Raw genomic sequence first — 24,290 nt, forward strand, 5'->3', positions numbered from 1 at the left:
AATAAAATGGAGAATTATGTGAAATTAATTTAGCTTTTTATTGAGAGTGTAATAAATAATATCAATATTTTGAAATTAGTTAGAGTTTGTTGATTTTTTTCTACAGTAAAAAGAAATAATGGAATGATTTATATCTTTTCTGTGTGTTCCAGTAAAAGCTATAAAAACTTTATTTGTTCCTATCTTTTATTTCATCTCAAAATTGACTTTAAAATATTCAAAAACCTTTGAATTTGAAGATAAATTATATTTTTGACTCAAGACAGTGGTGCATAATGTTTAATACTGTAATCATGATATTGCTATTATTATTCAACTAGTGAAGGTTCCTGGCTTTGCTGGAGTTTTAATGGAAGGTTTACAGATAGGCTTACAAATCTATATTTATTATAAACAAAATATAAATTATAGACTGCTGGCCAAAATCTTAAGGTCAATTAACATGAAGAAAAAAAAAAAGCATTGTGTATTGATAGACTCGACCACTTATTTGAGTAGAGCTTCGAAAGATGAAAATCAGAAAAGGAAAAATAAAAATAAAAAACTTTTTTAGCATTTAATAGGGAAAATGTGAACACTATGAAATTAGCCTAAATATTAGCTGGCCAAAAGTTTAAGACCATACTGAAACAAAGCGTTAATCGTTAAACACAACGAAATTTAGTCATTTATGTTCAAGCATTAGCATTGTCAACATCTCACACTGACACCTCCTGTGTTACATTGGGTAAAAACATGGCAAAGGCTAAAAAGATAAGTTTGAATTTGGCAGAATTTTCGAGCTGCAAAAGCAAGGTCTCTCTCAACATGCCATCACTGGTGAGATTGGGCATAGTAAACCTGCTGTTGCAAATTTCTTCAAAGACCCTGAGGGATATAAGGAAGAATTTCAAGTTGTCAGCCCAAGAAAATTTTGCCAGCGTTGAGCAGGAGGATTCGACGGGGTATCCGGTAAGACACCAGCCGATCATCGAACCAGATTAAGGCCCTTACGGATGCAGAATGCAGCTCAAGAACAGTAAGACGGCATCTACGAGAGAAAGGCTTTAAAAACCGTAAAGATTTTCAAAGGCCACACCTCCTTTCACACCACAAAACAGCTTGATTAAACTTTGCTGAGAAGCACCAAACATGGGAAGTAGAAAAGTGGAAGGTTTTGTTCTCTGATGAGAAAAAATTTAACTTGGATGGTCCAGATGGCTTTCAATGTTACTGGCATGATAAGGATATCCCACCAGATAAATTTTCTACACGACACAGTGGAGGAGGTTCCATCATGATCTGGGGTGCTTTCTTCTTCCATGGAACAATGGAGCTTCGGGTTATATAGGGGCATCAAACATCAGCTGACTACATTGGCATTTTGGAGAGAGCATCCTTATTGATTGAAGGTCCTTGCTTGTGTGGAAATGACTAGATCTTTCAGCTGGACAATGCTGCAGTCCACAATGCCTGCAGGACAAAGGACATTTTCATGGCGAATAATCTGATTCTATTGGACCATCCAGGGTGCTCAATTTTGTTTGGTCACAGAGCTATCAAATAGAAATTGAAACCCAACCTATTTCATCTTGTCTTTCAGAATTTGTTATTAGCTTTCTCTTGTATTTAACTCTATGGTATCTGTAACCAATAGAAAGCCAAGGCTTTCATCTATCATAAGATGCGTAATGTTTCCTGAACAGAAATTATAAATTTCACTGTTAGTACAAACATTGTTCCAACAGGAAAGATAACAACCAGCTTGGATAATTTTGTAACAGTTCTTGTCACACAGCTAGAACAGAAAAACAAAAACAATTGATAGTTATGTGAAATTGTCTACCTTTTGTCTGTTAGTATTCTGATCTTTGGTGCATTATTTAAGTAAATAAAAATTCAGTGCATTACTACAATTAGTATAAAGAGTTATTGACACTAAAAAAAAATTTGATATTTTTTTGCTTTTCATATTTTTAAAATTATTACATTGTAAGTAATTCAGATGTAAAAATATGGATCTTTTTAGGTTAGACAAAGTAAAATAATAATAATAATATGATAGAAAATGTTTCACAAGGCACACCTTCAAGCAGCTCGTGGGTAATGTAATTGATACAATAACGTGAGTTCTGTTCTTTGAGTGGTTTACAATTTACAGTGGTGCAAATAGTAGTTAATCACAATTAAATGGGTAGCAAAAGCATAAAAGTTAATTATAAATAAATGTGTACTGTTACGAGTTATAAACCATGTAGGATAAACAAATGTAGTTTCAGGTTACAGTTTGAAAACATTCTAGGAGAAAGAGGTAATTTAGATTTTTTCGTGTTTTGTTTATTCTTTTTGCGATTATGAGGCCAGTCAAATAGAGAAAATAACAGATAATGTTGCTGAGAGTAAATGTTTGAAATATATTTAGGAGGTTTTAAAGATTACACAGGAAATTTGAGATTTTTTGAGAATAAAAATTTGAATTTTAACATGAAATTCACTTTACACACAGACTCTTTGAAATGAATACTCAGTATCTTTGTGGACAAATCTTTATTTTAGTTTATTAAAAATACTTTACTAAAAAAAATCATTTTTTGTATGTGAAAGACTTGTAATGTTAATTGAAAGACTATCAATTTTTTTTGAGATATACATACTACATTAAAAGTTAGTACTAATAAATCTGTAAAGAATTTACACAAGAACAAAGAGATCACATGGTCAGTCAAATTGACCAAGCCCTTGTTGAGAGAATTAACCCTTTCGCTATGGGCTCGGTATAACGTACACGAGTTCATCAGACGTTAAGTATTTCCATTATAACTTTTGATACAGCATATGTATCTTCACAAAATTTGTAAACTTTAATAAAAAATACAAGTATTTTGTGAGCACAAAAAATCAGAATTTTAATGAAATATTTTTACTAAAGATTTATTTGTGAAAATATCGAGTCTGTTTTATTACTCGTCTCGAGTTCAAAGTTATTATACATTACGATTAAAAACTATTCTTTGTTCTAAAAAATCTCAGATATTATTTGCATAATCTCTAAAACATCCTAAATACATTTTAAACATTTGTTTTCAGTAAGACACTGTATTTTGTTTATTTTCTGTACTCTAACTATTGGTCCATCACTTGACCAACTTTGTAACCATCATAAAAAAAAAATATATATATATATATAAATTATGCTTTTTTCCTTCTGGAATGAATACATATTATAAAATACAAGTGTTTAGTCTAAGTAGCTTATGTCTCATAATGCCAAAAATCTATATACATGGATTGACAAGTTGAACGTGCTCTCATGTTACCATATACAGTGTACATGTATTCATGTTACTGAATACAATAATATAAAACTGACTATTAGTCTTCCATGTCTTAGCTACGCTTTTGTACACCAGTATTTTGTAATATATAGTCACATTTCAATTATTATACATTTATTTGTATGTATATAGATTATTACTTAAAATATAGAACAATAAATCAAGATGTAAAGCAAACAATTATCTCTTCTCATTACGACCTTTGAACTTTGTTGTTGCTGGACATAGGTTGCTAAGCCTTTTAAAAATTCACACATGGAGGAAATCCAACAATGTTTCTTTTTTAGGTTTTATATATACATTTTAATAACTAAAAAATCATAAATAACTACACTGATACTATAGAATTCCACTACAATTTATTAGGCTTAGTAACTAATCTGTGTTTATGTCTAAAAAAAAAAAAGTATGAAACTTTAAGCAGATTAAAGACACAACATACCTCTTAAAATCTTGGATGAAAAAATATGGTAGTCTTTTCACAGATTAAAATGGCTGAGAAAATCATTCTGGAGATATTCTACTCTGTCAATTGGTTATTCACATGTTGCATACTGTAGTAAGAGTATACAATGGACCATTTCAAAAAATGGAAAGAGTTGAACATTCAGCACATAAGCCATATTTCAACAAAATAAAAGATTTGAGGTTCATATATTTTTGCTTATCAATATTAGTTATTTGAGTTCCTAATTTGTACAAAACTATAGTCTTAGTATTTTGACTTCACAAGCATCTAATTTTAAACAATGCTGCATTCAACATACCTTGTGACTCACAAAAATCTATATTTATATATGTTCTTTTAATATTAACTTTCTAATTAAGAAATTAACTCGAATATAACATTAAAGTTTGAATTATAATCTAGAATTTGATTTGAAACTTATTTACATAAATTCCTAAAATGGTAGTTCAGTAAAATTTTTAATGCAAGTCGATAAACACAATGACATGGCCTTTGATCCACAACCCATTGTGAAAAGGTTAACTGGCTTATTGTTAGACTGCCAGTCAATCACAAAATGTTGTTTGAAGCCATTGGTATCCAACACACCTGAGAAATGCATAAACATAGTAAAGTATAATGGTGGCCGACAGAAAAGTATCAACATAGAGTTATGTTTTAGTTTTTCCCACCTACTGTGATGGTGTGAGCTTTTTACATGTTTGTTTAAATTTACAAACAGTAGATATTTTTCTCCCATTAGACATTACTTAATTTGTGAAATAATTTATAAATAGTCTAAATTCGACAGGTAGAGATGGTCTGATGAAAGCTGGTCAGGGAAACTGGTATATGCAAAGTCTCAATTATTGTTTTAAGTCATTAAGGAAATTTTGTTACATATGAAAATGTATTATAAATGTGCTAAATCTCGTAGATTCTGAAATTGATTTTGATTGTACATGTTTGGTCATGTTTTGCAATACAGAATATATTGTTTCTGATATTGTATTACATTAATTGTAAAACATTCATATTTAGCATGTGTTAAGTCAACAAAATGTGTTCTATGTTTGTTAGATTTATTAACATGGTATATTGTATTTGTATTTAAATGCAAGTTAGATGTTGTGTTCAACAAATTTTATAAAACATAAATTAAAAATCACAAAGCACTTTTCTGTATTGTCTGCCATTTTATTATGTCTATTAACTCTCACTTGCTGAAGAAACATGGTTGTTACAATGCATACAAATTTCAGCATACATCTGTCTGTCATCTACAAGACACTATCTGCAGATGATTAATCAGTAATTTTTTTATCGTGTGAACTGATTTGTACAAGTATTGTTTCAGCATGTAATGAAATCACTAGTAAGTACTTAACTTGTCTAATAATTGTAATTAGATAGTTTTACATAATATCTGTCTAAATATTTCATGAAATGACCAGTGTGTGTGTTAACTAGTCCTTAATTTTGATAATTGGATTCTGACTTGTGTTAATCTTTATGTTGTATTGTTCAATCATCTTTTTTGTTACCTTTTAATCTGAAACAAATATTTTCAAAAAATGCATCACACTATGAATAATTCTCATTTTACAGTACTTCATTCTGTATACAGTCAGCATTGTTAAAGGTCACTTTTTCCTCATAAACCATGCCTTAGAATTTTTTGCTTTTGTTTTCTGTAAATTAGGCAAGCATTGTTTGAATTGTTTGGCACATTCATCATGTAACATTTCTATGAAACTGTCTGTTAATCAGATACGTATTACAAATGAGGTTTCTGGGCACTAATATTTAAAGACATTTGCTGAAAGTACGTAAGATTTTAAAGTCACTTTCTTTTGAAAGTTAATGTTTAACAGCCAGAAGAAATGGAAACTGAAGTGAATATCTTTTTGTTTATAGACTGAACTTCATTCATGAGAGATTTTGCAGTACCCAGGTATTTTAGGTTAATAAAGAAATTTAAGATTTGTTTTTTTTGAAAATTCAAGTGTATTTGATTTATTAATATATAAGTGTATATACAATTTTATATAAATATCTTTGACTATTAATAAATCTGTAAAAAAAAAAACTTGTTTATAGCTCATGACTCATCAACCTGACTATGTGAAGTTCCTACTGCAGTTGGCTGATTTAGGAAGTTCTCTTAACATCCCAGCTTTGAGGGACAGAGCCAGAGCTGTGTTGAAACTCATGCCTGCAGGTGTGATGACTTGTACATTGTTGTGTGAATTTTGGAGTTACTAAATATTAGAGTATTTTATTGTAGTCTCAGTCCTATTTAGACCTGAGAGCACTTCTGAGTGTTGAGTGCACACATGCTTTTTAAAAATTTTTTACCCGTTCCAAAGTACGGACTTTTACTTGCAAAAAATTATTATTCCTTGATAATACAGTTATCCAATTCTTGTTTTACACATTTTGTTTCCATCTGATGTTTATTGGTACAGGCAACTGTTGCTATTATTTTCTGACCTCGCAGAATGGGATGTCAATAACTTGAGAACAGCTGCAGGCAGAGCTCAGATATTATTGGTTATAAACTACTTATGTTAATGTAGAGTAAGTAAAGTGGTTTAAGAAATCATTTGTGGGAAAGTGATTAGGTGTAGCTTGTGCATAGAAGAACTGGAATTTAGTAAGAACTTTGGAAGGCTTATAAACAAACCATGAAAACCTGGGAATTTTTTATAGTTTCCTTAAATCTTAGTTTCATGTTTAAATTGTATTTGTCTGAAAGATGAGGAAGTTTTCTTCAATAATAAGACATGAGATAAGCTTAGTTAGGTTTACAGAGTATGGCAGGCTCTGCCAAAATATTTTGGTCTCTAAAATGAAACTGAAATCCTTGTATATGATTAAGTTTATCATATTCAAACAAGTTAGATATTAAAGTAAAATATTTTTTTTATTTATTGAAAAAAACTTGTATAGTTCATAAATTGATCTCAGTCAAGAATATGAATAGTAAAAATATTATCTAGCTTGACTGGCATTTGGATAGGTCAGGTCATAGGTTATCTTAAGTTTTGTGAATTTTTGGCAAGCTTTTCATTATGTATAGCTAAAATAATGACTATTGCAGTCACATTGAAATTGAGAATTTTTGCTGAATATTAGTTAGAAACATTGTAGGTGTAGGATTAAACTTTCTTATCAACAGTAAAAAAAAAATTCTAAAGGAGCTGGTATGTTTGTTAATATTTTATCAAAACTGTTATTCTCAACAGACTTTAGGAAATTTCAACATAAAATTAGAAAAATCAAATAAATTTTATGATTTTTTTTTTTAAATCTGAAGCTAGATAATTGTGTTTTACTAAGATTATTGCAATTTGATTAAGTATTTCAACTTCGAAAAGAAAAAAACAAAATTGAGAGAGATCACTGACACAGACATTCAATCCAAAAAGGTTTAATTCTAAATTCAGTAAATATCTTGACGATATTCAAAGTATATTTTACTTACTGTGGTTTTGTTGTTTTCAGATAATTTTATACAGAATTTTCTAACTTGTGTCTGGTTGTTATTGGCTCCATGATCTCAGTGTATTTTATTGCATGTTCTGGTGTCAATCATGTAGATGTTTATACCTAGCAAGAATTTGTATCTTCTGACTTCATGATTTTGTCAGAAGTTTTTCAGTTCAGAAATATTATGTTTAAATATGCTGCTACTTCATCTGTGGTTTAGAAACGTGTAGTATTGCTTTATTTTGTTATTTCTATTTTTATATATAAATGTATATCTTTTTAGAATAGTTATGCAGTGTGTATCTTGTTATTTAATGTGTAACACAATATTAAAAACATTAAATTGACAGGTATACCAATTCAATTCCTTTATTTCTTGTCAACATTTTGTACCAGCATTTTACTAACTTTTTTTAAACATCAAATTGTTATCAGTTATTTGAAAACACATGTTTAGTTTTGGTTTTGAAATTGGGAGATTTATCACGCTAGTTATTTTTTTTCCCACAGGTGCCCATACAGTAGAAGGACTCCGAACTATATGTCTAAATAATGCTAAACTAGGTGATCAGTCTTTGTCACCAGTTTTAGAATCTGTATTTTTTGATCCCTCCCCTTCTCTGGTTTTATACTGTTTGGAGGTAGGTTTTTTTTTCTAATCAATTTTGAATACTTTAGAAGTAACATTTCCAGATCTTATTACTCCTGAAAACAGTAAGAATATTTAAAATATTATTAAGCTAATAATTTTTGTCATTTCAAATGATTAATGACTTGTTTCACCTTTCCACTTGTTTAAGCATTAAGAGCTTCTCTTTGTTGAGAATACTGGATATTTAAGTACACTTAATTTGTAAATTTAACATTCTTTTGATTGCATACTGTATGCATTTTTTAATACAAAAATTGTATATTCTTTCAGCTTTGATATGCTGTTGTTGTTTTTTAATTCCCACATATTTACATTTTAAATATTTTCTGAACTTTTTATGCCTGAATACGTGTATCTCAGAAACAGCATTTTAATTACTTAGAGTAATAAAGGATTGCCATTAATTATCCCCTCTTGCGACAGTGGTAAGTTTATGGACTTAAAACACTGAAATTTAGGGTTCAGTTTTTTGCAGCAGACATAGTAGATAGCCCAATGTGTCCTTTCTCTAAAATAAACATTTATCAAGAGTTGGTTTTTCATTATAGTTGAAGTGTGTGGTTTTCTAGCAGTTCTGTATTTCTTTCAGTATTTACTTGACTTTGTTTCATACATATGCTTATACTTACATTAAAATTAATCAGCTCAAATTTTTCTCTATAATCAAAAGTTTTTTATACGATTTTGAAACTTAAGTCAGCCTTTGTTTTAGTAAATGATATAAACTTTTGTTAGTGAGAAACTTATTCAAATTTTAATATATTTCTATAAGTTAACTTTTTTTGTGTGTGTGATACAGGTTGTTTATACATTATTAATGCCTGCCCATAATACATTATCTGAAGAGGCCTAACTTTTTCAATTCAATTTTTCCAAAGTGGTGGAGTTAACTGTGTTCTAGGAATGTTGGCAAAGAAGAACTTTCTTCTACATGCTGACATACCAACTAAAAGGTTAGATGTCACTTCTTTTTTATATAATGATAGTTTTAAAATGTGTATCATTGAAAAGGACAGAATTTCTGTTTATGACTTATTATATCACATGTTAATAATAATTATATATAGTAGATAATAAGTTTAATTAATTGTTTTTTTGAAACATCACAGAGCTGCTTACTTAATGGTGTTGAAGCTTGCCAAGCTTCTGTTTACTGTTGTCATCAACTGTATAGTACAAGTGGCCATTGACAACTGCCATAACCAGAAGACTACTTCAGTAATGACAGGAAAGGTAGAGATGCTGACCCAGGCCAGAATGCACTTACCTAACCCTAACTCAGAATACATGTTGCGAAGTGTTGCAATGAGGCTAAGTCATGTGTTGCATGAGCAGGCAAGTGTTATTATTTTTGTGATTGGCTTTAACTCAAATTAGTTTTTGTTTTATTTTTTATTTAAAGAATTACTTTATGACTCGTTCTTTTGTCTGTTTTTTTTTTTTCTTCAACTAACTCAAAATTTAAAGTTTGTTTCCATTATGAATTTACTACTATTTTTATTTAATTGGCTGGAAATGCAAGGATTCCATGTGGGTAATTGTGCTTTCACAATTTTCTGGCTAATATAAAGTAATCTTTTGTTCTTCATTAGTACCATATTCCCATGTTAGGCAATCTTAAACCATTGGTAACCAGTCTGGACAAGTACTTTAGTGTGTCCCTTTGCTGTTTTATTTACAACACACTGAAAATGATATAAAACAGAAAGAAAGGCATAACATTTTTTGTAGTTTAAATTATTTAGTTTTCTTGATTTTTGAATAGAACAGGTATTTCTTTTTCAGAATTGTGTGAGAAAATATCAAAATATTTTCAGAATATACGCTTTTTATGTAGGCTAGTTTGTTGAAATACAAAACCATACCACCTGTTAGGATTTAATCCTTTGTTTCAGGTTAATAAACCAAAATTGTTTATATATATATAAAAAAATATAAAATTATATGTAAAATATATAATATTTTACAAATTATTTTAGATAGTTAACTTTGCACATGTAGTTCTGTATTATGTATACTTGGCTGAAAAGATATATCATTATTAATTTTATGTTCAACTTCTCTCATTTTTTAATGTCTTATTATTATTTTTTTTGTATGCTGTTCCTGTCTCAGAAATACCAATATATAATAAAATATAATGTGATGCTATTAATTTTAAGCCTAGCATGGCCAGGTGATTAGAGTGCTCAACTTGTGATCCAAGGGTTGCGGGTTCAAATCCCCATCACACAAAACATTCTCATGGTCACCATTTCAGCCGTGAGGACGTTATAGTGTGATGGTCAATTCCACTATTTGTTAGTTAAAGAATAGCCCAAGAGTTGGCAGGTGGTGGTGATAACTAACTATCTTTCTCTCTAGTCTTACACTGCTAAATTAAGGATAGCTAGCATAAATAGCCTTTGTTTAGCTTTGCTCAAAATTACAAAAAACAAGCTGTTACTTTTAATTATAGATAAAACGAGTTCAGCTCACTTCTGCAATGTTATGGAAAACATTTAACAAAAGGTATATTGCATATAACACTTGAATAGCTAAGTATTATTTGGAAATTATTGTGGTTGAATTCTTTTAATAGATGTTTTAAATTCTTTTTTATTCAAAAGAATGTGTGAATAATTTTATGACTTAGTCTTAATTTTAGAAAATGTTGGAGGATTCATTTGTAATTTATAACATAACAAACTTTACGAAACCGAGTTAGCCCAATTTTGATTTTATGGCATGTGAAATTGGACCTTAGCTAAATCTTTTTTTTTTTTTTGTTGTTGTTGTTATTGTGGTTTTAAATTTTAAAGTGCATTTTAAGATATTTCTGTAACAGTTGTTATTTGTTCATTTTGTATATTTGTATTATGTTTATAGGCTTTGTGATGCAAAGAATTAAAATTATAGCTAGTATTATAATAGCCACCATCCAATCATTTGCAGGGCACAGGCCCTTTACCAGATCTTTGTACAGTAAAGTCCATAATTAAGTTATGCTGGGCATCATCTTGTGGCTCCCTTCATTTGCTGCAGTCTACTAATGAAGCTATACATCAACAACATGAAATGGTAACGTGCAATATTTTGTTATCGATGTTAACACTAAAGTTTTAGTCACTATAAATAATCTCAATATTTTAAAGGAAACTTACTAACTCTAACTAATAAGTTTGTTGTATGTTAATATTATAATGTGCTGGGCAGTTTTATTTTTAATTAGTTGAAAGCCTTTATTGTCTCCGTAATAAATCATATTTATAACTTACATATTAGTATAGGTTAAAGTTACATACTTAGTCGAATATAGATGATTGTGAGTTGCATCTTTTATTTTTACCATAATTTTAAAATTTCATATTTGGCTGCAAATTTGGTCAAAGCTCAAAAACTACACAATTGCTTTGGTTGATTTGCAAACCTTTTATCATGAGATTTTTATAGAGTGGCCATATTTCCAAATCAAAAACTGGGACAATCCAGCCCTTACCCTTAATTTATAAATGGTTATTACAAATATAAAATAATTTAACTTAATTTACTTTAAATTTATTGACCTGTTCCATGATATTTCCAAAATATCTCGGCATTGGCATTGTATTTTCAAGAAATCTTTAAGTATTCATTTTATCCATTTCATCTTAAACTATGCTACTTTATACCTAGAATGATGTAAGAATTCATAACATTTTCAAAAATATCACATTTAGGTTTTTAGCATTACTTTGAAATTTTTTAGATATGTTTCTGTAAAATATAGATAAAACTTAAAAGTATTTTTTTGTTTTTCATTTAATAGTAAAAGAAATTCAGCACATGACTATGTAAAGCATGTGTTGTGACAGTGAGAAGAATGCTGCTTTAACTGTCTCCACATTCTGATCCGAGTTTCTTACCACGCACAGACATAACTTTTGAAAGAGTTTGGCGACAGAAGAATACATGTTACTGCAGTGAGCACCTAGAGTTATTACATTTGTGATTCAATATAACTGACAATTTGATGTCTTTATTGTAAAACTGGGATGTTTTCCACATCCTGAAAACTTTTCTTGACACACTGGGACAAACTACTGAAAAATGTGACTGTCTTAACAAAACCAGGTTATCTTGTCATTTTAGATTTTTATTACCTCTTTCACTATTGTGAGCACACACATAGCTCATAGTATATAATCTTTGGAAGAGTGGTATCAACTACAGTTGAGCATGGAAATTTGCACCACCATTAAAAAGGGAAATCTTCAAACTTTCCAAAGATTACCAGTTTTAAGTTTTATCAAAGTAATGAAATATTTAAACGTTTTTTTTTATGTATCTACAAAACGGGAAAACTTGTCTTTGGAAGAATTATTTAGCTGTAAAGATGGCAGAGTAGAAATTAGAAAAACTATATATATTTACTTTATTTTGTAGGTTACCAAAGCAGTCGATCTAGAAGACAGTCAGCTGTGTAGAGAAGCACTCGAAGTGCTCTCACTTACTTTGGCTCTCTGTCCAGAATCTTTAGACACCCTAATGAAAGATAATCACTGGCATGTATTTATTCTGGACCTGATACTTATGTGTAGAAATAGGTAAGAGAGAGAGAGAGAGCCAAAAACAGTTATTAAAATGCCCACATTTGCAGAGTTACTTTTACATTATTATTACGGTTTTCAGTTAACCCTTTTGCAACAAGTAGGTTTAACTGCACATTATGATCTTTCAGCAAGTTATATACAAAATTCAGTTAAACTGCTTTTTGTTTGTTATACCAATTAGTGTAGCATAAAATTATAGCTAATAATCTCTATTTTAATAGTATGTAAGTTTTAAGTTCTTAATTTTATAATTCTGAATTTCCCTAGCTTGAAAAATCTGATGTTCTCTCTAGGTGTCCTCTCTTTTCATGTTTTATTCACCACACCTCCAATGAGGATGAAATTTAATGTAAATTACTCACTGTAGAAATCATCATTGCTAAGACAAACTATAATTTTTGTATCCTTCAATATTGTTTGGTTATAGAGTCATCAAATAGAAAATCAGACCCATCTTGGTACACCTGACTGTCACATCCTCTCTTTCAGGATTTGTTAATAGTTCTCTCTTACATTTAATTCTGTGTTGTGTATATCCAATAGAAAATCAGACCCATCTTGGTACACCTGACTGTCACATCCTCTCTTTCAGGATTTGTTAATAGTTCTCTCTTACATTTAATTCTGTGTTGTGTATATCCAATAGAAAATCAGACCCATCTTGGTACACCTGACTGTCACATCCTCTCTTTCAGGATTTGTTAATAGTTCTCTCTTACATTTAATTCTGTGTTGTGTATATCAATAGAAAATCAGACCCATCTTGGTACACCTGACTGTCACATCCTCTCTTTCAGGATTTGTTAATAGTTCTCTCTTACATTTAATTCTGTGTTGTGTATATCCAATAGAAAATCAGACCCATCTTGGTACACCTGACTGTCACATCCTCTCTTTCAGGATTTGTTAATAGTTCTCTCTTACATTTAATTCTGTCTTGTGTATATCCAATAGAAAATCAAGTTTTTATTTATCAAATAATGTAGTAAGTCTATTTTTTTCTAAACAGAGAATTGTCAGTTTCTCAGTACAAGCTTTGTTCCCACAGGAAAGATAACAACTAGCTTGGATGAATTTGTGATGTTTTTTGTTGCATAGTAGTTAGAATGACAGAATGATTGTGACAGATGAAATTGTTTGTTATTACTATATGTTTTTTGATACATTACTTAATTACATAAAAATTATCTAATGAATTACTACCATTATTATTAAAACAAACAAAGCAGGGTTTAGTATCACTGACAGTCAACAGCAAAAAAAATGACTCAGGTAAGTACGTTATTTCTTGTTTTTCATGTTTATTGTTTATTTATTGTTATAAAAGTGACTGAAATGTAAAAGAATTTCTTTAGGTTACTTAAGATGATATTAGGTAAAATAAATAATGTAATAATAGTGGTTCAGGAGGAATGTATATGAGCAGTTCAAACTTGGAGTAGTTTGTGGGTGACATAATTCATTAGTGTAATGTATGCTCCACGTTTTCTAAATGATTTACAACTTATAATGGGATTAACAGTTGTATTTAATTGTTCATAGGGCAAACACATAGCAATGAAACACTACAACTTATGTATTAATAGATGTATACTGCTACAAGTTTAAAGCTACTTAGTATAAATGAATATAATTTCATGTTACAATTTGAAGTCATTCTAGAAAGAAAAAAGTGGTAATTTAGAATAATATTTTTGTTACTGTTATGAGATTGGTCAAATTTACCTACCTTGTTTTGTTAGGATAGAGAAAATAAATAACTATTTGTCTTATATAAATAAATGTTTGTTATACAGAAAACAAGTATTTGAAATGTATTTAGAAAGTTTTACAGATTACATAAAAAATTTGAAATTTTTGGAACAAATAGTTTTTTAATCATAACACAAAAATCACTTTTCACTCAGACTAGTAACAAAACAGACTTAATATATTCACAGACAAAGCTTTAATAAAATAACTTCATAAAAAAATTGATTTTTTGTGTACAAAAGACTTGTAATGTTTTCTAAATGTTTACCAATTTTTTGAAGATACATATACTGTATCTAAAGTTATAGTATAAACTTATTATGCAGATGTATATAAGAACTTGTGTATTTTATACCAAGTGTATTGTGTAAATACAGGGCTTAAATTAGTAATAAAATTATGAACATGAATATTATTAAACATTTAATGTACTTATCAGTGATCTTACTGTAGTGAGATGGAGCGTGTTTATTTGCTGGTGTTTTCCTGGAGCTATGAGGCTGTGACTGAGGGCAATCCTGGGCGTTCTGGAAATAATTTAGACTTGCTTTTTCTGCATTCTTTTATTTTGTTGGCTTTTCAGGAGGCTACTTTTAGATAAGCTGCTTTATGATATTTTTTTTTCAGTTGGTCCATCAAGTGTGTGATGTTTTGGGTCTTTCCCCTGTTTTTGAGTCTGCCCTTCAAGTGATGAGTGAAAGGTATGGGAGCAAATACTTAGTTTCCCTCTATCTACTGACATTGTGGTTTATGCAGGGATGTTTGCTGCTGAGTTGTAATGAAGCAACAGTTATTCCTCAATCATCATGTTGTTGGAACTGCATGATTTAAATGGTGGAAATATATTCTGACTCTCAGAGAATACGTCTGCTTCTATAAATTATGGGTTCTATAGTGGGCCTTGGTAGCACAACAGTAACTCTACAGATTTACATTTCAAAAGTCCAAAATGTTGTTTTTGTAATACTAAACTTTGTTGGAAGACTCAGGATCAACAAGCCCATTGAAGATAAACTGGACCCTTTGTTAACATGTACATTGGTTCAGTTGTCCACTTATACATTCATCACTGTGGTTGTTAGCTCCTACAAGGGTCATAATTCCATCCCTGTTTGAAGGTCTCAACTCCCAACATCAGCTCCTTGGTACTTGGAATAAATTCTGTCCATATCTAAGGGTTCCACTGTTCAGTTGAAATGCTGCCAATAGCACTGAGGATTATTTTATGCCTCTAGGGTCTTTGAGGGCTTGTCTTTGAGAATTTCTGGACATGTGGTGAACCTTAACCATGGATCCTTAAGCCAGGATTAGTCATTTAGTTCATATTTTCACCACCATTATCCACCCAGTAGGGTTTCCATCTCCTGCAGATCATTGTATTTGGGAACTTAGTTCTAAGATTATCAGAATTTGGTTGTTCAGGGGATAGAGAGAGAGATTTGTTAGTTCTTCCAGAGCTTTATTCCTATTAGTTTGTTGGACTCGAGAAGAAAGGAGATTAGTGTCCAATCTTTTTTTTTTTTTCATTTATATCAACTACTAAATTCTCCAAGGGTCACAAGTGACTCATTCCTCACTATGAGTTGACATTTTTTATAGGATTATGGATGTTCAAGTTTGATGTAGTCAACTCCTACCTGCACATTGCCATAGTGGTGTGGTATCCCACTACTTTCAGTATTTTTGTGCACAAAAGCAGGTACCATAATTCAGGCTTTTACCTCTGGACCAGCATCAGCACCACATGAATTCTGCCAAGTCTACTAGAATTTTTTCATCACCTCCATTCTCTATCCCTGTACAAATGTCATTTTGGATGACTAGTTACTTCTGGCACAATTTCATCAATTGCATTACTTTTACACCCAGATTCTACTTTCAGAAGAATTTTAGGTAGACTTCATTCTCAGAGCTGAGACATTTCTTGCTTCAACTCAGTACGTCATCAGTCTGGGCATTTTTTTTCATCACTTATTTAAGTTGTACTTAGCTGACTCCCATCTGGCTCCACACACCTTCCCCTACTTCACAAATACTTCTTTCACTTTTAGGAAGGTGGATGTTACTCTAATTCCTCATATCTTTGGAACAAGGAAACAAAAGATCCTTTTAGTGGTCTTTATGTGGCCAAGGGATCATTAATGCTGATTCACTAAATTACTCAGTTTCCTTATTTTTAGGATCATTCTTCAATCTTGGGGGCTTTGTTAGATTTGGACAATAAAAATTTGGGTTCCTCTGCTGTCACCTCATCCAGAGATTCCTCTCTTCACAAATGCCTTGCTTCAGGTTTGGGGTGCATATCTCAACAGTCAGGATTCCAGGGTGTACGTATAGAAGATAAACTTTCTCTACACAATGCTTAGACCTTCTTGCTATTCAAGAGGTAGTGAATCATGGTTTGGGCTTGTTAAGGAAAAAGTCATCAATCTCCTCTTCCACAATTCCACAGTAGTGTCTTGCATTTCCTGTCAAGGGGGAACTTGCTCCTTGTTTTTTTTTAACTTTGGATCTCCTTTCTTGGGACCATTCATATCATATCATCCTACTAGCTTGCCATGTTTCACAAATGATGACTACAGTAGCAGATCAACTGCCTCGACCCAAACAAGCTTCTCCCAACACAGTAGATGCTGCATTGCAAGGCTTTCTGTTGGATTGACTCTCATTTTGAAACAATGATAATTGGTGGATTGGCCATTCATTGGAATACCCAACAACTGGCAATTTGGTCTCCAATATTTCACCCTTGGTTTTGGAAATAGATGCATTCTATCTGGTTTGTTTGAGATTACAACTCTAGGCCTTCCCTCAAATATATATGTTATCCAAGGAGTATACTAAAAATGATCTGTTCCAACCTATTTTCAGGTTCTGCTAATAGCACCAGATTTGCAGGTACTTCCTGATTTATGTTTCTATGGTACCTTCAGGAGAACCCACCTCTTCCACTTTTTTCTTTGGCCATCTTTGTAGAAGCAGTCATGATGTGACATGGTACATTTGGCTGTTTGGGACCTCAATCTTCAGGCATGGAGGTTATGCGGCTTTTTGCACGGTGTCAGGTTTAATTTCTTAGGTTGTTATGTATCTGTTTCAGTCTTTACTTTGTCCAATGATGGACATTTATCAATAAAAATTACACACATATCAACAATGGTGTATTGATAGGATGGTGAACCCACTTCAATCAAAAGTGCCAACAGTATCCTGTTTTTGGACCTGGCTCTTTGGCTAGGGTTTTGTATCTTTCAGAATTTTCCTGTATGAGTCTATCTTATCAACTGCCATTTGATACTTGTGACAAAAAGTCTTCGAGTCCCCAGTACTATTTGGCTTCTTCTAGGCACTTTGGGTCCTTTGTCCCATTTAACTATTCCACTTATGTAACTGCTATATTAAGGTTGTGTTACAATCTTTTTTCTTGACACACATTATGATCTTAGCCTTATGTGCTGTATATTACCTTCCACTGAATGTCTTCTTTTTTTTTTTGCGACTAACCTACAAGCATTGACAATGTTAGAGGTTTGTGCTGATTGTGCATAAGATGCTTTATCAATCTACCTTCATCCTCTGACTGGTTCTTCTTCTCTAAGACACTGTCACACAGAGAATGGAATAAATGGCTGATCAGAGTTTAATTGTTTGTTAACTACAGTGAGAGCCTTGAAGTGTTGCCTGGGTAGGTGTGCTTTTATTGAAACGATTCCACACTAGCAAACACTAATACAGTATACTTTATGTAGGTTGCATATGTAGGATATAAAAGACTGGAGCAAGCAATAAAAAATAAGACTGATGTTTAGATGGCAAAGGAAGAAACCTTAGCACTTCAGTAATATCTGTAGTGTGAGTGGATACAATAGTTATTTATTAAACTCTGGCTTGAATGTCCTGTAACTGTAAAGTAAAGAAAGGTATAAAGCATCAGACAAAAAACAATACCAACTGTGCTGTCATTACTTTCATTTCTGTAACTAGAACAACAGTTAGACAGACACAGTACATCAAGTGAACTTCATGATGAAATGGATAGCATGAGCAAAAAATTACAATTACAGTGGTACCTCGGTCCTCGAACAATTCAGTTTTTGAACATTGTTTGAGAAAAAAATGTCTCATTTGTTGAACATAAACTTGGTTCCCGAACCAAACTGTCATGGCCCGAACCCCCGAAATAACCCGACTGATGACCCAAATGACACTTCGACCATTTTCGACCTACGCCAAGCTTGCCCAAAACATTTTGCCACACGTGTCGCTCATTCCACACCCCCACTAAAATCTACTGTGAATGTTCTCGTTTTTATTTTTATTTTGTTTTTCAAAATATTCTGATTAAATAAGCCACCATGAGGTCAAAGAAGGATAATAAAAGCAGCAAACCTAAAAGAAATGTTGTTAGAGCCACAATAGAGGTGAAAAAAGATCTCATAGCGAAGTATGAGAGTGGTGTTCTCGTGTCTGATCTTGCTACACAATTTGGTATGGCTAAGTCTACAGTCTGCTCCATACTGAAAAATAAAGAGGTCATCAAAGGAGCTGATGTTGCAAAAGGAGTGTCAGTATTTATGAAACAAAGATCACAAACAATGGAATAGATAGAAAAGCTGTTGTTGATTTGGGTAAATGAGAAACAGTTAGCTGGTTATAGCATTTCTGAGACCATCATTAGTGAGAAAGCAAAGCAGTTGCATGTTGACCTCCTGAAAAGCACCCCTGGAATGAGTGCTGATATAAGTGATGCCTTTAAGGTTAGTAGGGGGTGGTTTGAAAAATTTAGGAAGAGAAGTGGCATACATAGTGTGGTGAGACATGGGGAGGGTGCCTGGCAGAAACAAACCTTATTAGACAAGTTTTTAGTGAGAAATAGGTCCAGTGAGCCTCAAGCAGGTTGTAGCAGTGCAAAGAGACAGAAAAGAGAAAGAACCTCAGAAGTAGAGTTACCTGATGTTTTTATGGAAGGTGACCCCTCTTCCAAACAATAATAACTCTCCTATTCTCCATGTTCCTCACCACCTTTCACTTACACCATCAGCTCTTCTCAGTACAGGTAAAGTGCAGTTAAATTTTCATTTATTGTTTTTTATTGTGTTTATAGTTTTTGTGGTTGACTTTATGCATGTATTATTATACAGGTATAAATAAACAATATTTTTCCTTAAAATGCTTCATAATGCATAATTTTTGGAGCTCTGTAATGGATTAATTTAATTTACAGTATTTCTTATGAGAAAAATTGATTTGGTTTTTGAACAGCCTTCTGGAATGGATTAAGTTCAAGAACCGATGTACCACTGTACTGTGTTAAATTTATTCAAGTAAATCATCAAATGTTAGAAACTTTCATCAGGATAGTGCTGCAGGATTCTGGATAGAGTTTTGCTTGATTGGCTATTTGCTCATACAATTTATGCAAGTAACACTTGCTTCATAATATTTGAAGTATCATTAAGTATTTTTTATGGGTTCCAACTAACTATGTTGTTGATATGGATAATGCCCTCAGTATGAAGGTTGCTTGGAAAATGATAATAAGTGAGAAGGCATAAATCCAGTACTATTAGTATGTACTGTGTACAATGCATTTTGTTATGTGATACAGAGAATATGAAAACAGTATAATCCTAAGTGTGCAAGAGCAAAGTTGTGAATTATCTGGAAATGGATATGTACCAGCATCTATTTTGAATCATCAATAGTTTTAGTATTTCCCTTTTGTCAACACTCGTTAAACTTTGTACAAACCAGTGAACTTTGTCTGCTAATGAACATCTCAAAGACTTTCAAACCTACAAGATGTCTTAACAATCAGCTGCTGTAGAAAATGGAGTTTCTGGTTGCTGTATGAGGAGATCTATACTGATAGCCTAAATCAAAATGTGTCTTGGATATAAAGTTCACTTGTCATCTAGCATCTTTAGCTTGAACAAGTATATTATCCATTTGGTTGAAACATTCCATGAGAAGACACTTAGTGTAGAATATTCAAGATCTCTTTCCATTAACATGTTGATGGAGGAAAAAAAACAAAACTGGAATTTGCATATATATCTTATCCACTGTAGTTGATGTTTTACATAAGAATCATTTTTTATACACTACAAAACTTGTTGAATGGAACATTTAGAAACCCATGTATTCCAAAACAAAGCAATCTGAAGATATTTGCAGTTTACATAATCAGAAAAATTGTTTTATTACTTATTTTTCAGTTGGAACAAATTGTATTCCAGGATAGGATACGGTAACAAGAAAAACTGTTCAGTGACATCCAACAACATTAAAGAGTTTAGTGTATGGTACTTGGTTTCCATGAGATTTGAAACTTTAATTTTAATAGGTTTCTGTTAAATACAATTTTAATCAGTTTTTATATATTAAGTACAACTATCTTAACTTACTAACTGACAGCATACCACATTTTTAGATAGAAAATTGTTTTTTTCATTCAAATAAGATTGATATGATGATAGGAAGTAAGAACAACTTGACTTTAAGTAATTTTTATTTCGTTTTGCTAAGTATTACATTTTTAGAAGCTGATTTTCTATAAATAGTGGCGTTGCTACTTGTTGATGTGTACTTAAATGCTTCTTCTTACTTCTGTAATATTCTATTTTTCTTCCCCTTCATGCTGTTGGTCTTGTAATTATTGCAGCTAAAAGCTGGACTGGCCAAACACATCATATTAATTAGCATAATTAATATCAAGTGACATCAAACTTGTAACATCAGTTACTTACTAAATTTTTTAATAGGTCAAAGTCGGTTAATAATACTAATAAGGGATTTTAATAGTGTCGAATAAACTTGTGTAATTATCGTAACATGGAATTTATGGTTAATGTTATATTAAAACATACTGACTTCCCAAACACAGCAGTTTGAATGATATGCTAGGTCAGTTACATTTTGACCATTTATAGAGATAAGGTTTATGGGCTACATTTTGATTTGATTATAGGTAAGTATACCCACCATGCAAAAGCAATTCATCTTATATTTCCAAATATATATTGCAGTAGTAAGATTTTTTGTTAGTATTATGATATATTGATTTGTTTTTATGAATATTTTAGATCAATAAGAGCATCGGCTACAGAGCAGTTCACTTTGATGGCTACAAAATGTTATCCAGGACATCAGCCTCTAATCTTTTATATTACTTTACTTTTACTCAATTGAAGGTGAGCTAATTCATAGAATGTTTTTTCATTAATCCATCTTGATACTGTAGTATTGTTATAGAAAAAAAATCACATTTTAACTCATGTAATTCATTTACAACATATGGAAAAATTACTCATTGTTTAGAAATAGTATATTATATTGTTTCTTTTTTGTCCTTTGACCCAGAATGTTTTTTTTTTATAATTAGTTATCTTTCAGTGAGCTACTTTCCTCCAAAGAATATGTAGATATAATGAGATGATAAATATGATGATAAAAAGTTACATTTGTAGTATAATTGTGCATGCTAAATGTAAATTTGATATAACAGAAGTAATCTAAATTCAGGATTTGAAATGTGTTCATATAGAAAGGGCATTTTCTAAAAATTTCACAGATCATCACAGAGTGTGAGTTTTATAGGAGTGTATATTAGTTTGAAATTGGTTATTTTCCATTTTTTTATTTATGTAGTAATAATTTTAAGGTATAATTTGTTTTATTTAATATTTTCTTGTGCAGATAGATAACTTGTAGGTGTCAGCCTTTTTAAGTTGCTCATTGTTGTCATCAAAATATCATTCTTTGCAAAGCTTTAATGTTTAATAGATCTTAAGATGTTGGAGTAAATGAAAAGTGGACAATGGTAATAATTGTATTTTCTTGAAATATCAGTAACTACAGTGTATACATTCCATGACTGAAGTTGCTGTTATAGAGTTTAAAACTTAGAAATAACTTGTATAACTCTGTATATATTACTGGGTTAAAAAAAATATGGAAGGGCAGTGTATCATCACATTATTATTTAAACTAGGAGTATAAAGTTACACAGACAAATAAGTTGGCACTCTTTCAGAGTTCCCCATAAAATTCCAATATTTATATTTTTAATATATTCTGCATTTTTGCATTTGATTAATTTTGTTTTGTTGTTTTTTGAGTATAATGTTCTTTTATATTTATTATAAATCTGAACTGAGATTATTAGTCATGGCTTCATCATAAGTCTATGCATCATAACTATGCAAAACTTGACATCAAACCTATTAGACACACGAAAAAGAAGAATGTACGTTTCCAGTAAAAGAAAAAGATATTGAACTTACATTTTATGTTTAGTATACTTTTCATTTGTTGTTGTCAGCTGAAGCAAGTTTATGGTCAATGTGTTGTAATTTTGTTTTAGACAACAGTGCAAGAAAATGCCAAAAATTCCCACGAGTTTTTTCAACTATTGTGTCGTCTCTTGAATTATGCCAGTGGAAGTAATTGCTTACTTCCTACAGCTCAAAATCTTCTCTATAATGAAATTGATTGGTTAAAGGAAGTGCGAGTAAGTAGTTTCCTACTTAGTTTTTGAAGAACTAATTAAAAATTAAAAATTTTCTTTTTTAATACATGTTATTTATTTGCAATTATTCCTTTAAATTCTGTACAATTTTGAAAGAACTGATTTGTAATTAGGCTAAGTAGAACTAAACACTGAAGTGCAAATAATTATGAAAGTAACCTATTGTTTATACTGTTGTTTAGACACTAAAACATAGAATTTAAGATTGTTAGTAATATTTGGTGTTGCTGTGTGTTCTGGAAAGTTTTTCTTGTCAAAAACTTATATTAACTCCTTTACTGTATAATTAATTTTCAGGCTGCTTCCATAAAAAGTATCTATTATTACACACGTAAAAACAGTTTATACTGGCAAATTTCAAAGCTTCTCTGAGATATTAGCATGTAAGAGGATATGTACTATAATTCCTGAGAGACACTGATAAGTATGACAAACGTATCATGCAACTTGCATGCATATAAAGCAATAAAATCAGCTCCAAGACTGTGAGAGTTAAAGTGCACATCACTACATGGTCAGTCAGCTGAGGTTAATAAACAACCAGATTTCATGGTCTAGAATAAAGATGGCAGCACACATGCAGGTTTGGCAGTTATTTCAAGTAAAGGGGATATTCACACATGTTACAGTAGTGGGGAACTTTTTTGGTAACCATAGGGTAAATCTAGATTTCTCAGTTGATAGGTATAAATATTTATTTGCATATACTTGAACTACACAGCAAAAAGTTTAATGTTTATCAATTGAAATATCTATATCTTAAATTGTGAATGATTTAATAACTTTTACAGAAGAAGGTAGAAATCAGAAAATTCAGGGTGTCCAAAAATTGAGATAACAAAACTCGAATATGTATACAAGTAATAGGCTTGTAAGTTTTAGTTTTAATAATTAATGGACTTTTACATGTCTTCTATCTTCCCCTATAATTAACTATAATTTGTTCAGATTCTGAGAAAACATTTTCCAACATGCAATTATAGATGGATAAGATAGTGTCTCAAATCTGAGGGTTCAGTTCTTCAAGGTATTTTGGCTTGTTGTGGTAGACTTTTGTTTTCAAAAAGCCCCAGAGATAAAAATCTAAATGGGTTAAATCAGGCAAATAAGTTGGCTACTTGATAGGTTCTTCCCTTTGAATCCAACATTTTAGAAAAGTGTGGTTTAAAAACACTAACAATTCAAGCAAAGTGGGGTGGTGCTCTATTATGTTGAAAATAGCTCTTTGTAACAAGCCAGTAGTTTCTTAAGAGTTGTGGAACAAAGAATTCTTGTAGCATGTGTAGGTAAGAATTACCAGTAAAAATTCATTCATCAAAGAAACAAGAACAAAAGAAAATTAAAGTCTAAAAACAAAACTTACAAGCCTGTTACTTGTCTTTTTATTCAGCTTTTGTCATTACCTCACATAACAAAGTTGTTAAACTTTATTTTTAGTGTGTTCATTTTTGGACAACCTGCACATACTTGCTTTCACACAAACCATATATCCTTATAAGTTAAACTTAGTTTTACTAAGGGCACATGGAAG

The 24,290-nt window shown here is 31.2% G+C and overlaps 1 protein-coding gene across 1 annotated transcript in view; it reads left to right on the forward strand.

Annotated features, from left to right (window-relative positions):
• Positions 1-24,290, forward strand: part of LOC143240512 (ubiquitin carboxyl-terminal hydrolase 9X-like) — a 144,622-nt gene that overhangs the window by 68,297 nt on the left and 52,035 nt on the right. The window contains 10 exon segments of the mRNA XM_076483046.1: positions 5,863-5,983; positions 7,765-7,895; positions 8,706-8,778; positions 8,781-8,859; positions 9,016-9,241; positions 10,841-10,966; positions 12,311-12,471; positions 21,315-21,403; positions 21,406-21,422; positions 22,595-22,741. Of these exon segments, the coding sequence (XP_076339161.1) occupies positions 5,863-5,983; positions 7,765-7,895; positions 8,706-8,778; positions 8,781-8,859; positions 9,016-9,241; positions 10,841-10,966; positions 12,311-12,471; positions 21,315-21,403; positions 21,406-21,422; positions 22,595-22,741 (1,170 nt within the window).

This window comes from Tachypleus tridentatus, chromosome 13 (genome assembly GCF_004210375.1).
Source record: "Tachypleus tridentatus isolate NWPU-2018 chromosome 13, ASM421037v1, whole genome shotgun sequence".
NCBI lineage: Eukaryota > Metazoa > Arthropoda > Merostomata > Xiphosura > Limulidae > Tachypleus > Tachypleus tridentatus.